The sequence below is a fragment of the Suncus etruscus genome, chromosome 3 (genome assembly GCF_024139225.1).
Source record: "Suncus etruscus isolate mSunEtr1 chromosome 3, mSunEtr1.pri.cur, whole genome shotgun sequence".
Classification (NCBI taxonomy): Eukaryota; Metazoa; Chordata; class Mammalia; order Eulipotyphla; family Soricidae; genus Suncus; species Suncus etruscus.
The window spans coordinates 141,299,900-141,317,963 of NC_064850.1; the positions used below are offsets into that span (position 1 = coordinate 141,299,900).

At 37.7% G+C, this 18,064-nt stretch overlaps 1 protein-coding gene across 2 annotated transcripts in view; it reads left to right on the forward strand.

Annotated features, from left to right (window-relative positions):
• OSBPL1A (oxysterol binding protein like 1A) overlaps positions 1–18,064 on the forward strand; it is a 455,856-nt gene that overhangs the window by 254,034 nt on the left and 183,758 nt on the right. The window contains exon 4 of one of the 2 annotated variants that reach the window (XM_049770012.1): positions 8,893–9,004. The exons of the other annotated variant lie outside the window; for it this stretch is intronic. Within the exon in view, the coding sequence (XP_049625969.1) occupies positions 8,893–9,004 (112 nt within the window). The remainder of the gene's footprint in view (positions 1–8,892; positions 9,005–18,064) is intronic. 2 annotated transcript variants of the gene reach the window in all.

Sequence of the window (18,064 nt, forward strand, 5' to 3'; positions counted from 1 at the left end):
CCAAGTTTCCCTCTCACCCTCCCTGATGCCCTCTTCTGTCCACCCACCCTCTACCACCTGCCTCTGGGGCAGACATTTCTCTCTTTCTCTTCTCTCTCTCTCTCTCTCTCTCTCTCTCTCTCTCTCTCTCTCTCTGTCTCTCTGTCTCTCTGTCTCTCTCTGTCTCTGTCTCTGTCTCTGTCTCTGTCTCTGTCTCTCTCTCTCTCTCTCTCTCTCTCTCTCTCTCTCTCTCTCTTTCTCTCTCTCTCTCTCTTCTTTCTCTTCCTCCCTCCCTCCCTCCCTCCTGGCAGCTCAGTGCTGCCCAGGCTTGTGAAAACTGCAAATGTTTGGCTGGAAGGCAGCATACTATATAACCTTTCCTGAAATTCTACTTCATTCCAGAATGCCTCTCAATTTGTTAGTTGTTTGTGGCTATTCAGTAGTAGCGTGATATGATTAGTTTTGCCATTTTCCACTTAACACTGATTTCTTTCAGAATAATTGGTCTCTGATCTCTTTATAGTCACCAGAGCCAAAAGTTGCTTCACCTTCCCCACCCCATAATTTTACAACTTTGATTTGATAAGCTCTGGTGTAAGGAGTAGCTTTTATTTCTTGTTGATTGTGTCTACCATAATCCCTAAAGGTGATTTTTTAAAAATAGTTCTCCAATTGGAAGATGTAAATGCATTGATCATGAATTAATAATGAATTTATGCTTTTGGCTATGCTAATCATGACATTTAATTAAAATTTAAGGTATTAGCCCTAATGTGCTAAGGAGTGTTTGAATTAGTACATGTTACACTAGTTGGGGCTTTATGGTATTGTCTTATATTGATACTTGTGAACCAGTTAGGGAGTGTGATTCAACTGAGAAATAGGGGTCTTTCATAGTGAAACTAATTGGTAGAGGTAGGAGGCTCACTATTATGTTGTGTCTTTGGGGGTTCAAGAATGAGCTGTGCTGCAAGTAGTGAATTCACATGCCCTATAAGTGCATTGCTTTGTTTCTCAGGCCTTTCTATTTACTTGAGGAAGTTCCTTCCTTTGTTTCCAAGTAGTCTAAATCTGCCCATTCTTGAAAGTGCAGCTCAAATGTCATCTTCATTAGTTACTTCCTGACTTCTGGCAGCTGGATGGAAGCTTTGCTCTTCCAAATTTCCCAAGACATTAATTTTTGTTCATCTGTACCTCTCTTTTAACTTTTTGTTCATTCCTACCTTGCTGTTTTAGAGTTACTGTTTATATATTGTAACTATTCTAGCTCCCTTTCAGGGAATTAGAACATTTGATTTTTCTCTTTTCTACAAGCACATATCTGACTGCCCACCATGGTAATTTGTCTAGATCAGATTAGTTCTTTTACCTGTGGTCCGCTCATCAAATATTTGACCATTTCAGTGCTATTTTCTTGAGCTTTAAGCATGAGACTCTGCTAAATTTGGCTTTGAATTTTGAAGTTTCAGTTGGACATTAGCATATATATTATCTCTTGCACTAGAAAATAAAGTTTAGCTGAAGCTAAATGGCTGTGTCACAGGGAAACATTAAAAATTTATGTGCTCAATAACTAAGCATGATTGAGTTTTGTGAAAAGTTTTAATTTCTAACTGTACTCATGAATGGAATTAAAATATCTTCCAGTATGAACTTTTATCAGGAAGATAATTTAAAATATATTGTGCTAGTGATTTTATGTGATTTAATATATCAAATGATAAATATATCAGGGATTTGATTTATCAGTAAAGTACTTTAAGTTCGTGTCATTTGGAATGCATAAAATGCAGTTTCCAAAATGTGAGGGAACTTTAGAACTTCCTTGGCACATTAGCGCCCCCTCGTGTTCTTTAGTTGATATACCAACATTTTAAAATGTAACATTTGTTCTTTTTTTATTTTATTTTATTTTATTTTATTTTATTTATTTATTTATTTATTTTTTTTTGTTTTTTTTGGGCCACACCCTGTGACGCTCAGGGTTACTCCTGGCTATGCGCTCAGAAGTTGCTCCTGGCTTCTTGGGGGACCATATGGGACGCCGGGGGATCGAACCGTGGTCCGTCCTAGGCTAGCGCAGGCAAGGCAGGCACCTTACCTCCAGCGCCACCGCCCGGCCCCCTATTTTATTTTATTTTATTTTATTTTATTTTATTTTATTTTATTTTATTTTATTTTATTTTTTGGCCATACCCAGTATCGCTCAGGGGCTACTCAGAAATTGCTCCTGATTTGGGGGACCATGTGGGACACCAGGGGATCGAACCGCGGTCTGTCCTAAGCTAGTGCATGCAAGGCAGATGCCTTACCACTTGCGCCACCGCTCCGGCCCCAACATTTGTTCTTTTGTGTTTCAAACCCAGTTAGACTTCTGAAGATTTTATATCTTTTAGAATAAGTTTAAAAGAGGAATACAGAGCCAGAGAGAAGAGAGCTCAACTGGTTAAATTGCAGGCTTGCACACAGGATATCTGGGTTCTATAGGAATATATGTTGCAGGAATGACCTCTGAACAGAGTGAGGATTAGCCCAACAGTGCTAAGTGTGGCTAATATAAATATATATATATATATGTATATATAGGCTAATACCATATATCTGTTATGTACACTATATATAGTTATTGTAATATAATTGTATATATTTGTATATAATTTACATATATAATTTGTATATAATTGTAATATAATAATATATAGTACAATATAGTTGTTGTGTACATAACAGACATATAGTATTAGACATATATGGGAAACAGGCAAAACTGCACTGTGGTACTTACCTTTGATTTTAATTATGATTTTTTATCTGAAAGGAGGGAGACTGCATCTAAAATAAATGCTGGCTGTGGTGGAACTTGTATACAGAAGACACTTGAATCAACCCTGAGCTTATCTGTTTTGCTACTCTTTGATGCCAGTTCTTATGCTTATGTATCAACTGCATTACGTGTGTGTTGGGCGCTCATGGTCCAAATAACCCAACATATCTTCTTTCACTTAATGGAAAATGGAAAACCTGAAATATCATCAGGTTTTGTAGGTTGGGTTCTCCAGGAAGAGATTGTGACGGAGATTTCTATGCAGGGGGTTGACTGGAGTGCCAGGGTCAGTGGAAGTGGGTGGTGGAGGAGGAGAAGACAGAGGCTGACAAGTTGTGATGTTTACTCCAGGGCTCTCTTGTCCTCCTGGGGAGTTTTTCAGAGATCAACCTTCATAGTTCCTTGAGCCCTGAGTTAGTTGTTCATTGGATATATGCAGCCCTACAAAGAGTTGTCACCTTTCAAGAGAGGCTTTGTTCAGCTAAGACAGTTCTGGAAGCAGGTAACAGTAAAAAGGACTCCCCAGCACCCCAGGGAGTAAATCCTCTGTTCTTGAAGGGGCTCTGTGCAGTACATGGTGGCTTTGACCATAGCCAACCCTTCATTTTACCCAAAATTACATTTTTAGATGCAGCTCCTTTGCCACATCTCTCTTTCTCAAAGTAACTAAGAAGTGGAACATTAGTACCTCAGAGCTGCTGTTGCTCACGTTTGTCTCCAGCCATAAGTAAATCATGTAAATCTTCTCCCCATTGCAGATTACTGTTGTCCTTTGCTAAACTGTATTTGTGTTGAACTTTAAGAGTGCTTTCTATGTCTTGCATATTTGCCTTTGTCCAGTATCTGATTTGAAAATATCCCAAATAAGTAGAGTTCTTATTATTCTAGTCCTCATTTATTTCACAGTGTAGAAGCTTTTTTGTTTGATGCTGTCTCATTTGTTTATTCTCTCTGCCAATGGGGCCATTTCATCAGACTTCTTTGTGACCAAGAACTTCCTCTATAATACGAGGCAGGGGCCTGATTTTTTTTTTTTTTTCATGTTGTCCAGCTTTCTTTAGTGGTGAGTTTAGGACATTCAGCTCACCAATTCATTGTGTGGATTTTGGTTGTTAAACAAAGTGCAATCTTTGTTTCTTTGCCCTTTTGTTTGTTTTCTATAGGGGTCCATTCAGTGTATCTTGCAGCTCCAGTTTAGTGCCTATGAACTTTTAGCAGCTAGTTGCCAGTGTAGTTTTGTGTTGTTCCACTGAACTTGAATAATTTCTTAGCTGGAAAAGGATTCTTGTTTGAATTCTCATTTCTTTTAGTGTGTTGGCTATTTTGCACTATTCCTTCCTCATAAGTATTTCCATATGAGATATCTTCTGTGAATCTTAAAAAGTTTTTTTATGATTTTGTTCTGTTCTTCCTGCTCTTAGGATTATGTCTTTTTTTTTTAAACCATATGTCTTGATGTTTTTCTGCTTGGATTTTTTTCTGTTAGGAGCTCTTTGGTTTTCCTGTTTGTGGGTATATGAGTCAGCCCTCAGATTGTGGAAGTTCTTGTCTATAATTTCTCCAACAAGGCTTCTTTCTTGCTTTCTCTTTCCTCTCCTCTGAGAATTCTATAATTCAGATATTGTTTCCAATATGTCTGTCCCATAGATCTTTGGTGCTTTATTCACTATTTTTAAATTCTTTTTCCCCCATTACCTGCTTTTTTTTTCTGGATGAATTTTTGCTTCTTATTCTTATTCACACCGATTTAATCCTGTGCTCCTCAGTCTGCTGCTTGTTCCCACATTGTGCTTTCTATTTTTTTTTTCAGTTTAGCAAATAAGCCTGAGGGGCAGAATTGAGAGAGGAGGGAGGGTGGGAGGGAGGGAGGGAGAGGGAGAGGGAGAGGGAGAGGGAGAGGGAGAGGGAGAGGGAGAGGGAGAGGGAGAGAGGGAGAGGGAGAGGGAGAGGGAGAGGGAGAGGGGGAGAGGGGGGGGGAGAGAGAGAGAGAGAGAGAGAGAGAGAGAGAGAGAGAGAGAGAGAGAGAGAGAGAGTGATCTTTTCACATCTTTTGGCATCTTTGATCTTTTGGTTCTGTCAGTGCAGTGAGTTCCTCTGTTACGAGAGAGAGAGAGAGAGAGAGAGAGAGAGAGAGAGAGAGAGAGAGAGAGAGAGAGAGAGAGAGAGAGAGAGAGAGAGAGAGAGAGAGAGAGAGAGAGAGAGAGAGAGAGAGAGAGAGAGAGAGAGAGAGAGAGAGAGAGAGAGAGAGAGAGAGAGAGAGAGAGAGAGAGAGAGAGAGAGAGAGAGAGAGAGAGAGAGAGAGAGAGATATCTTTTCACATCTTTTGGCATCTTTGATCTTTTGGTTCTGTCAGTGCAGTGAGTTCCTCTGTTACCTGTGTGTCTAGTGTGAGTCAGTAGGACTCCTGGTGACCTGGGGCTTCTACTCTCTTCTTCATTGTCCTCAGGCCTGACTAATCCTTTTATGTTGAGCTGCTGAGTGATTCCTCAGTTCTTTGATTCAGCATGTTTGGGGCTTTTGGGACTGAACCATGCCATTAGTGGGCTGGCTGCTGTTCTCTCTAGGTGCTCTGTGAGGTCTGGCTATAGTGCCTCCTTAATTTTCCAGCATTTTAGCTTCTTTATGCTCAACTGGATTTATTATCATGATGTCATTGATAAAGTGGACGAGTATGATATTTTATAGGATGCCCAATTGGCACTCACATAAAACTTATATGAAAACTCTTTTTGATCTTCTACTAGAGATAGCAAATAATATATTTTGTGGCATACTTAGGTAGATTAAATTTGCTCTTTTCTAACAAAATACCACATTTGGCATAATGGCTATGTCCAGGTCTGTTATTTGGTTGACATTATGGAAATCACTGTCATCCTGCATTCCATCTGGCTTTTTCAGAAGCAAAATGGTGAGTTTATAGTTAACTCACTTAGTTAATGTTATAGTTAATGTCTTAAGATAGGGACTCTCCCTCTGGCATTCTCTAGTTTTCAAGGCTGATACTAATTATATCTTTTTTTTCTCAGAGCTTTTTAGCCACACCGGTAATACTAAAGGGTTTCTCCTGGCTCTGCACTAAAGGATCTCTCCTGACAGTGCCCAGGAGGCCATACAAGATATTTAGGAAATGGACTTCATTTTAGGGTTTTGTGGAAATTGAAGTGAATTAAAGTAAAACTCATAGGATAGCATCTAGCACAAAGTAAATGCTAGTTAAAAGTTGGTTATTATAGACATCCACTTCTTTAGGAACAGATGTTTTAACTATTTAATTTAACCCTAACTTTAACCTTTAACCTTTTTAAAGTTCCAAATTCTTAAAAAAAAGTAAATTTTGATAGTTTTTTTTCTTTTATACATATTTTCCTACCCTAATACAACATAGCAACATAGCCAATCTCCAAAAAAAGTCCCCTGATTTTTTGTTTTTATGTTTTAGAACCATACCTGGTAATTCTCATGGCTTAGTCTTAACTTTGTCCTTGGTGGGTCTTCCAGTGGGGGTTGGGGACTATGGAGAGTCAGAGATGGAACCTGGTCCTCCAGCTTGCAAAGCATGTGCTCAACTCAGTTGAACTGTATTTCTGTCCTAATATTCTGATTTTTGTATTAAATCTACATCTCATTTAAACCATATCTGAACCTTTCCTTTAAAAAAAATCTCTAAAGTCTCCTGGGGAGATAGTACTGTGGGTAATATTTTTGCCTTGTACATGGTTAACCTGGATTCTATCCTAAGCATCCTATATGATCCTCTGAACACCACCAGGAGTGATTCCTAAGTGCAGATCTAGACAGAAATAACCCCTGAAAATTGTTTGTTCAAACGAATGAACAAACAAATAAAACCTCTAAAGTCTCAGTAAGCATTATTTATAGAAATTATTTCTCCTTTCTAACTTAGAAACCTGCATTAAAGTATCACAAAAAGTAAATTTTTATGTGGAATTACTAAACCATGCAATTTGCCTCAACATGGATGCATGGAGATTATTATACTGAGTGAAGTCAGTCAGAAGGAAAGGAATAGATACAGAATGATTTGTTAAATGTGGGACTTAAAGACACACAATAAGGTGGTAAAGGCATACATTAAGGTGGTAATGAGTTGAAGAGTTGATCCACAGAAGTGGGTACACTGGTGATGAGTGTGATGTTGGAATCATGTATGCATGACATCATCATTAACAGAATTTAAAATCAGAAAACCTCAAACCTCAATAAAGATAAAAAGTTTGTTTAGGGCCAGAGAGATAGCATGGAGGTAAGGTGTTTGCCTTGCATGCAGAAGGACAGTGGTTCAATTCCTGGCATCCATATGGTTCCCCGTACCTGCCAGGAGCGATTTCTGAGCGTAGAGCAAGAAGTAACCCCTGAGCACTGCTGGGTGTGACCCTAAAACAAGAAACAAAACAAAAAGTTTGTTTAAAGCAGATAATCGAATCAGCTAATGAATATATAAACAAAATGTGGTATATACATACACTGAAGTATGTTAGACTTCACTACAAAGTATGGAGAACTAAGATGTGCTAAAACATAAATGTTTCTTGAAAGCATGCTAGCTGGAAGAAGCTTAACATAAAAGACTACTCATTAGATCATTCACCTTATAGAAATGTCCAGAATAGGGAACTCCAAAGGTACAGAAAGTAGATCAGTAGTTGCCAAGAGTGCCCTGGAAAAGTGATTGAGGAGATTCATGGGTACATGGTTTCTTTTTATGATGAAAATATTGTGAAATCAGATGATCTTTGCAAAGATCTGTGAATATAAAGAAAGCCACAGAACCTTTAAAAGGATAAAACTTACTGTATGTGATTTGTATATTTTCTTTTTAATTACATGTTTTGGGGGCCCTCTCAAATAGTGCTCAGAGGCCCCAGACAATTCCAGTCGAGGCCTGCTGTATCAGTGATAGGACCACTGGGCCACACCCAGCTATGCTGAGAGGACTGCAGGGCTACTCATGACATCAGTCAAGGGACCATGCAGGGCTGGAGATCAAACTGGATTTATTTTGTATAAATGGAAGAAACCACCCTCTTGGCTGTGAATGATATAGTAATAAATTATCAATCTATATCAAAATTTTTATCTTTATTACATCTGAGATGAATTGCATTGGAGGATGGCAAAATAATGTTATAATTGGGGAGTGACATATAATTGATCACAAAGAAAATGGAGGGTAATTTGCTGCTACTTATGGATTATGAAAAATTTTTTTGTAAAAATTTACTTTCATTATTTTTACAAGAGCTATGTCAATGGTATAGGAGCAGTGGGGACTGACAATACGAAATATGGCCCAGTAATGTGGAGCCCGGCCTGGCTATAGTGGGTTGTAGCAGGTTCACTGTAGTGGAGCTCAGGGCTCACCAGGGCCACATATGGCAGTGCTCTGGAAGCCACATGGTGATGAGACTGAACTATGAGCCTCACATATGCATTTATGTGCTCCACCCCTTTGAAATGGAGTCTTAATCTTTAATGTTTTTAATATAATTTCAGTTCTAATCTAATGTATCACATTTTTTTCTTAATGTGAAGGAATATTTTGCTCATATTTATACTCCTCTTAGTAGTGCTTCTTCAACTTATTAAACAACTATATCAGTAATATTTTACACAATATATACTTTTTTTTTTAAATTCTTGGTGGTGCCTGGGATAGAACTCAGGAATTAACACATGAGATGTGCTCTACCACTGAATCACATCACCAGCTCAAGCAAAATATTCTTTTTCGTTTTGTTTTGTTTTGTTTTTGGGTCACACCTAGCAGCGCTCAGGGGTTTCTCCTGGCTCTACGCTCAGAAATCGCCTTGGCAGGCACAGGGGACCATATGGGATACCGGGATTCAAAGCACTGTCCTTCTGCATGGAAGGCAGACGCCTTACCTCCAGGCTATCTCTCTGCCCCTCTAGCAAAATATTCTTATTTCTACCAGTAGACATATTGACATACTGACATAAAGAATCCTATGTAGTACTCTTCTTTATATTTAGAAACATTAATGATTTGTAAAATAGAAATATATGAGGTATAAATAATAGCAAATATAATTTCTTTGCTTTTTCAGGAGTTGGTTATGCTTCTTTTAGAATATAATGCTGATGCTACCATTGTTAATGGGAGTGGACAGACAGCAACAGAAGTCACACACAATAAAGAAATCAGAAACATGCTTAAAGGTAAATTTTATAGATCTTACCAGTAATAGTATGTAATTACAGCCAAATTCCAAAATATAAGTATAAATGGCTTTTAAGCTATCAAAATAGATTGCACCAAGCCTGTGCTCTGAAGAGAAAGTAGAGAAAGCTATATTAAGAACTGCACAATGTCACCTCCAGGTTAGGGTTTACACCACTGCTCTCCCCTGCCATCCTGGGTAGGCTCCCATAGTTTCCAGAAGGTCCTCTGTAGGCCATGGAAGGCCCTGCCCCTAGTCCCACAAACTCAACGCTTGGAAGCTGCACTCAGAACATCACCATTTTGCCCATAGGTCAGCGTCCTACATAGTGTGTGACTTAATTCATCACCTATCCACACAACAGCACACAAAAAACACTGTGGGGTGCAAAAGTTACAATGGGAAATCAATACAGAACTCAAGCAAGCTTACTGAATGAAAATTGTAGCCCTGAAAACTCAAACAGTAATAACAAGTGATATGGTATATTTGATAAAGACTTTAGAGATAAGGGCTTTTTTTAATGTTGAGGATGTTTACAGAGCTCAAAGAAACAATGGAATGGACAGCCAGAAAACTCAAGAGAATTTGAAAGAAGAAATAACTACAAACAGGGCCCGGAGAGATAGCACAGCGGCGTTTGCCTTGCAAGCAGCCGATCCAGGACCAAAGGTGGTTGGTTCGAATCCCGGTGTCCCCTATGGTCCCCCGTGCCTGCCAGGAGCTATTTCTGAGCAGACAGCCAGGAGTAACCCCTGAGCAATGCTGGGTGTGGCCCAAAAACAAAAAAAAAAAAAAAAAAAAAGAAAGAACTACAAACAGTAATGGCAGAACTTGAGAATTTGGCAGGTGAAATGAAAAACTTACTGAATGGCTTCAGCAGCAGAGTAACAGTCGCTGAGGACAAAGTTAGTAACCTACACAGATAAACCTGTTGTGCACAAAACCTCCAAACAACAGCAGAAAATGGCAAAAAGACCCAAAATAAGTGAACAGCAGGTAAATAGAATTTTAGATAAATTCAAAAGAACAATATAAAAATCATTAGAGTTCCAGAGAGACAGAAAGGCAATGCTGATAAAGAAGCTGTAATCAAAGATATTTTCTCAGAGAAATATTCACAACTGGAAATACAGATCCAAGAACAGCTAAAAGTGATCCAGATAAAAATTCTCCAAGACACATCATAACCAGAACGATGAAAACCACAGATACACATAGAAAACTGAAAACAGTAAGATCAAAGAAAATTACACACAAATAAGCATTGATAAAATTTATGGCAGACATATGAGATTCTATCAGCCCAAAGACAAAGATGGAAGTATAGTTTTAAAAAACTTAAAGAAATGAGCATCTTACCAAGAATACTTTTTTTTGTATTAATAACTTTATTGGAGATAAAGTAATTTTTACAAATGTGCTTGATACTGCACTTTTTCTTTGTTCTTTATTTCTTTTTTTTAACTTTCTTCTCTCCCATTTTATTTTTATTTCTTCTTTTTTTTTTTTTTAATTTTCAGTTTTAATTATGAGAACAAGGATGCAAAGAAAGAGGACAAGGTAAAGTTACAGTGGAAGGACAATCACCCATAACATAATTCTCAGAAGTCCCCTTGCTGATATCTTAACTTTGAAATTTCAGCCAAAGAACATTAAGATAAATAAGACAGAATCCATGTACAATTACTTTGTCCCTCAAGTCCCCAGATTGTAACACATTATAATATTTCTTAACAGCACACAAGGCAATCTAAAGCCATAAAACTTACGTAACTCCTTAAACATTACAGGCATAGTATTTTCTTACATTTCCATATACATGCATATTAGCTTAAGTTAACCTCAAATTTTAAGTGAGTTCTTTTTAAGGATTAGAGTCAAAGGAGCACAGTAAAAATGGTGTTAGAGTGGCAATTGTTGTTTGCATAGGCCCACCAAAATATGAGGGACATGGAAAGAAATAACCTTGGCCTAAATACAAAGAGACCCGAACCCTGAAGTTTCCTGGCACAAGACCAACTCTAGGCTCCAGGCAAGCTAGATCGTCCAATCCAAGACATTGTCTGTAGTGCCAACACACTTTTATTTTTCACACAGTCTCTGTTGTTGGTATCATGTTTCTGTATTAAAGATCCTGAAATCTGCATATCCTACATTGAAGTCAGGATGTGGAGCGTCCTCTCCTTTCACCTCACAATCAAAGGGCAATGCAGGAGCCCTGTCCTGTAAGCAGGTCGTTGTTGTTGTTAAGTCTTCTCAGTGTTAAGGGAATATATATATATAAATATATATATATATATATATATATATATTATATATATATATATATATATATATAATGGACACGTATTTCTTTAGAATATTTTGTGTTTCTTCTCTGACAGCTATAATTCTTACTAAATGTTGTCTTATACAGTGACGATTCTAACCACTTTATACCTTCTCTTTTTGAGCTGTTTAATGAGGAATTTTGGTGAAAGAGTCCCCCAGTTTAATGCTTATGATTGAACCATATCATGGGAATCATTGGAATTGTTCTTATGGCCCCCATATGCGACAATAACACCACGTGGCATTGCTTCTTATTTGCATAGGCACATTAAAATGGGAAAATACTATACATACAAATAAGATCCTATCTAATAGGAGATTGGAACACACAAATCTTGTAGTGCAAAGGGACCTTACACCCTGAACATTGACATAACGACCTGGCACAGACCTCAGAAGAAAGGGCATTTTCCATTCTCCCCTGAACCAGGGAAGCCATCCACGAAACATCCAGGCTGGTCTATAACATCACCTGGAAGCAATCCTCTACCACGGAAGACCCTACACTGCTCAGACATCGACCTGCTCAAAAGAGACTTCCCTTAACACTGAGAAGACTTAACAACCAAGAATACTTTACTCAGCCAGACTCTCTTTATGATTTGAAGGACATATACACAACTTCATGGATAAACAATTTGGAAATTTCATAGCCTTAAAATCATTTCTACAAGCATAACTAACTATAGGGGCAACTTTAAGACAAGGGAATTCTCACAAACGCATCCAACTTCTACAGAAATATGACACAAAGCTCCATAATAATACAATCTTTCAATGTGTCTTAAGTGGCCTAAATGTACCAGTTAAGACACACAGAGCAGTAGGATGGATTAGAAATTGAGTCCAACCTTCTGCTTCTTACCAGACACATTTGAATAGTTAGAAACAAACACAGACTCAAAGACAAAGTGTGAAAGAAAATATTTCAATCAAACAGTTCCCACAAAGAGGCTAAAGTGCCCTTTTTGTTATCAGACATTAACTTCAGGTTTATAAACTTATGAGAGAAAGAGGGTAATTTTTTTTTTTTTTTTTGGTTTTTGGGCCACACCCAGTAACACTCAGGGGTTACTCCTGGCTATGTGCTCAGAAGTTGCTCCTGGCTCGGGGGACCATATGGGACACCGGGGGATCGAACCGCGGTCCGTCCAAGGCTAGCGCAGGCAAGGCAGGCACCTTACCTTTAGCGCCACCGCCCGGCCCCAAGAGGGTCATTTTTAATGATCAAGAGATATGTACAGCAGAGTTTACACTCCTAAACATAAATGCACCTAAAATAAAACAACTGCTAATAGACTTGAAGGAAAACATCAACAAAAAAATAATAATAGGTGATTTCAACACTACTCTATCTCAACTATACTAAAATTCAGCAAGGATTTTATGGAAGAAATGGAAGAGAAGGAGTTTAGTAGATATAAGCAGAGTTTTTAATTCCCCAAAATAGAATATATATTCTCCAATGCACACAGAATTTTTGCCATGATAGACCACATGCTGGGCCATGAAATGAACCTATATTTCATGAGGATAGAAATTGTATCAACTATTTTCTCAGACTATGATGTTCTGAAAATAGAAGTTAACCACAGCAGAATGGAGAAAAAACTCAAGCACCTGAAATTTAAACAGATAACTAATGAGCAACCAGTGAGTCAAGGAGGTAATAAAAATTTTCTGGAAACAAACTACAATTAGGATACAGACTACCAGAACTGTGAAAAACAGCAAAAGTAGTGGTAAGAGGAAACTTCATATCTATATAAACATTCATTAGGTAGAAAAGGTCCACAGAAATAACTTTTAACAGCAGAACTCAAAAAACTGGTAAACAGCCAACAAACTGAGCCCAGAGCAGGCAGAAGGAAAGAATTTATGAAACTTATAGCAGAAATTGCGGCCGGTGAGGTGGCGCTAGAGGTAAGATGTCTGCCTTGCAAGCGCTAGCCAGGGAAGGACCACGGTTCGATCCCCCAGCGTCCCATATTGTCCCCCCCAAGCCAGGGGAAATTTCTGAGCACTTAGCCAGGAGTAACCCCTGAGCATCGAACGGGTGTGACCAAAAAACAAAACAAAAAACAAGCAAACAATAACTTATAGCAGAAATTAATGAATTGGACCAAGACATAAAAAAAGTGAACAGAGGGGCCGGAGAGATAGCATGGAGGTAAGGCGTTTGCCTTTCATGCAGTAGGTCATTGGTTTGAATCCCGGCGTCTCATATGGTCCTCCTGAGCCTGCCAGGAGCGATGATTTCTGAGCCTGGAGTCTGGAGTAACCCCTGAGCACTGCCGGGTGTGACCCAAAAACCAAACACCAAAAAAAAAAAAAAGGTGAACAGAACCAATAGCTGGTTCTTTGAAAAAAAAAAAAAAAGTAAAAAAAAGGTGATTAACCACTAGCAAGATTCACAAAGATAGAAAACCCTAATTATTCAAATCAGAACCCAAAGGGGGGTATCACAACAGATATCACAGAAATTCAAAAGAGCATTAGAGATTACTTTGAAAACCTTTATCCCATAAAACAAGAGAACTTAGAAAAAATGATAATTTCTTACACTCTTGTAAACCTCTTAAGGCTGAACCAAGATGATATGGAATACCTGAACTGACATACCACTATTGAGGAAATTAAAAGGTAATCAAAAGTCTTCCAAAGACAGAAGCCCAGGCCCAGATGGATTTACCAGTGAATTCTTCCAAATCTCTATAAAGAGGATCTACTGCCAATCCTTTTCAGGCTTTCCAGGAAATTGAAGAAACAGATATTCCAATCAGTTTCTATAAAAATATCACCTGATAGCAAAAGCAAAAGCAGACAGATGCACCAGAAAACTTCATATGATGATAGTAATAGATGAAAAAAGCATCTGACAAGATCCAGCACCTGTTCATGATAAAAACTCTCAAAAAAATGGGAATTGGAGGACTTTAATCAATGTAAGCTATTTAGATAAACTGAAAGCAAACATTATACTCAATGGGGAAAAACTAAAATATTTCCCCTTAATCCTGACCTTTAGGACAAGGTGGCCCACTCTTATAATTTCTATTCAATATAATATTCAATATAGTATTGGAGGTACTTTTCACAGGGGAAAAAAAAAGATATTAAAAGCATCCAATTAGAAAAGGAAGAAGAGAAACTTTCACCATTTTCAGATAACACGATACAATATCTATATAATGCTCTACGAAAGAGCTCCTAAATAAATTTGCCTAGTAAAGGAGTAGGCTGCAAAATTAATATGCAAAACTTTATGGCTTTCTTCAATGTGAATAATAAAGTAGAAGATATATTTAAAAATCTATTTACATGTGCCTCAGAAAATAAAGTACCTAGGACTATACAAAAAAAATTACAAGAAAAAAAGTACAAACACTATTTCAAGAAATAAAAGAGGGGCCGGAGAGATAGCATGGAGGTAAGGCATCTGCCTTGCATGCAGAAGGTTGGTGGATCAAATCCTGGCATCTCATGTGGTCGCCTGAGCCTGCCAGGAGTGATTTTTGAGCATAGAGCCAGGAGTAACCCCTGAGCGCTGCTGGGTGTGATTGAAAACCTCCCCCCCCCAAAGAATAAAAAAGGACACGAGGAAATGGAAGCATGTCTCTTCATATATTATGAGGATTAACTTCACCAAAATGGCAATAGTTCCTAAAGCATTATACAGGCTCAATGCATATCCTATAATGATACCCATGCATTTTTTCCAAACGAATGGATCATATAGTCCTGAAATTTATATGGATAATCCCCCAGTCCTAATAGCTAAGGCAATCCTTGGGATAAAGAATATGTTAGGCATCAGTTTTTCTAACTTCAAACTTCATTAGAAAGTTGTAGAATTAAAACAGTATGATATTAGAATAAGGAATAAGGATAGTTCCTCAGATCAATGGAATATAATAGAAAGCCCAGAGACAGGCCCTCAGGTATATGGTAAATTAGTCTCAATAAAGAGCAAAAAAAAAAAAAAAAAAAAAACTAGAAAAAGGAAAGCTTCTTAAAGAAGTGGTATTGGAAAAACTAGTTGGTCACATTAAAAAAAATGAACTCAGACCTCTTTCTACAACATGCATGAAAGTCAAATCAAAATGGGTTAGACTGAATTAATAAATTACACGGAGGAAAATATAGGCAGAATTCTCTATGACATTGAAGCCAAGAGGCATTTTTGAGGATGAAATGCACTAATCAAGCAATTGTAAATATATAGGATTACATTAAATTAAGAAGTTTCTGCACCTGCAAAGGAAATGATCAGAATACAAAAACAGTCTACAGACTGAGTGAAATTATTTGCTCACTAGTCATCTGATAGAGGATTAATCTTCAAGATATGTAATGCACTGGTGGAACTTTACAATGAAAACATTCAACTCCATCAAAAAAAATGAGGAAAAGAGATGAATGGAATTTCCTTAAAGAATGAATACAAATAGCCAAAAAGTATATTAAAAATGCTCTAGATCACAGGGAAATTCAAATCAAAACAACAATGAGATACTCTCACACTACAGAGACTGGTACACATCAAAAAGAACAACCATTACCAGTATTGATGAGGATATGGGGGCAAAAATTGAGTGAATAATGAATAATTGGAGTTTTTTATAGTGAGTTTTTCTCCTTTCTTTTACAGGGATTGAGGGAATCACAGTTTCTGTGACAACTAGGGTAGAAATAGGTGCAATTCCTATAAGGAGTTACGCTTTTCAGATTCAGTGCATGCATACATATGGCTGAGTTACATTGGAGCTAACATTCTTCTTTGTGGCTCTGGGAATTTCATATAGTAGAATACTGGGATTGCACTTGGGCATGTGAATCCTATCAGGGATCAGACTCACAGCCTATCCAACATTATACTTGCAAGGCAGGATCACTACCTCTGCTGTATGTGGGTCCTTACATTTGGGAGCACCAGAGGGTCTACTGTGCTTGGGACTTGTTCCCAGTGCTTGGGATCAAACTGGGACAAACATCTTACCTCTGCACTATCTTTCCAGCTCCTAGATCATTTAAATTTTTTTCTGATAAAGGAGCAGTTTGTGAATAAACTTGATGCTACCCCCCTAAATCATTTAGTGTGTATCATTTATAACAAGAATATTTCTTTAATAATTATAGTATAATGACCAATTCAAGAAGCTTAACATTAATATAATAGTTTATGTTTACATTTTGCCAGTTGCCCAAGTCATATCCTTTTTAGCATTTTCCTACCAATCTAGAATTCCATATTACTATAAACACCTATATTTTGGGTAGTCTTTCTTTTAATGACCAGGACCTTTCTGAATTATTTATAGAATAACTCTGGATTTGCTTTCCAGAGTGAGACTCAAGAATGCCTTGTTGGTGGGAATGTTATATAGGGGAGGTTGTATTCTTTACTAGTGTGTCACACTAGCTGTCATATCATGTCATTTGTTTCATTACTTGGTTTTTAACTATTATCACTCAATGACCAACACTAAAGGTAACTTTTCATCATTGTAGTTGATTTTAAAAATTAATTTGGATGGACTATTTGCTTTCAAAAATTGAAGGGCTTTAGATAGTGCTTACATGTAAAGTACATACTTTACCACATGTGAGGCACTTGACTTGATTTCCAGCAATGTAAGGTGTGACTCTGAAAGTTTCTAAGCACTGTTGAAACTGAGCACTGCCAGGTATGACCTCCACAACAATGTAAAAATTTATTGAGATTATGAACAACTTTACCTCTGAAAAACAATTGTAGTATGAACAAACTTTTAATCATGGTATTTAAATAAAAAAAATCTATTAAAACTATTGAGGTGTGAGATATGTAGGGTAATGTATTATTGCAAGATAGCTAATGACATTATTTTTACAAATAAGTCATTTTACATAAACAAGGATAACTTTTTTTTGTCCACACCCAGTGACACTCAGGGGTTATTCCTGGCTAATCGCTCAGAAATTGCTTCTAGCTTGGTGGACCCTATGGACGCTGGGGATCGAACTGAGGTCTGTCCTGTGTCAGCTGCATGCCAGGCAAACGATATGCTGTGCTATTCCTCTGGCCCAGGTTAACTTGTTTTTACCTTCTCTGCCATCACAGAAAACTTAAACAAAAACTGGCTTTATACCTAGAAATTGACCTAAAACCCTGACAAAGCTTATATAGAAAGTAAAGAAAAGTACAGCACTCAGATTTACTGGAGACAGAGATAATCTTGCCAAGAGTGGAGAAAGAAGCTGCAAAAAGGAATCAATAGGTAGGGTGTCATACTTTATCTTGAAGAGTAGAGAAGAGATTGTGTCAAGCAGATCATCCAGTTCTATACTTATATACTGAAATGGAGGTGACACTAAAATAAGGGTCTGGGTCACCATCTGGGCAACCACTTTGAACATCAGTTGATGATACCATGTTGGATTTTTCTCTTCAGAGTAGCAGTCCTTGAAGACAAAGGCTTAAGGAAAGCATTTGTCTAGCCAAAGCAAATAGCTGAGCTATAGAAGAAATAGACCTTCAGTACTTACTCTGGGTAATCTGTGTCTGACTTCTAATAGGCAAGTCACACTTATAAAGCATCCTGCAGACTTCTTAACATACTGCCAGCTACCCAGAGGCCCACTGCTTGCTGTGCTCTCTTGCTAACTAATTATGCTTCTGGTGGCTCTGGAATATGTGTTCTTTTATCTGTTGTCATTGAGACCTTATCCTCCTCTTAAACCA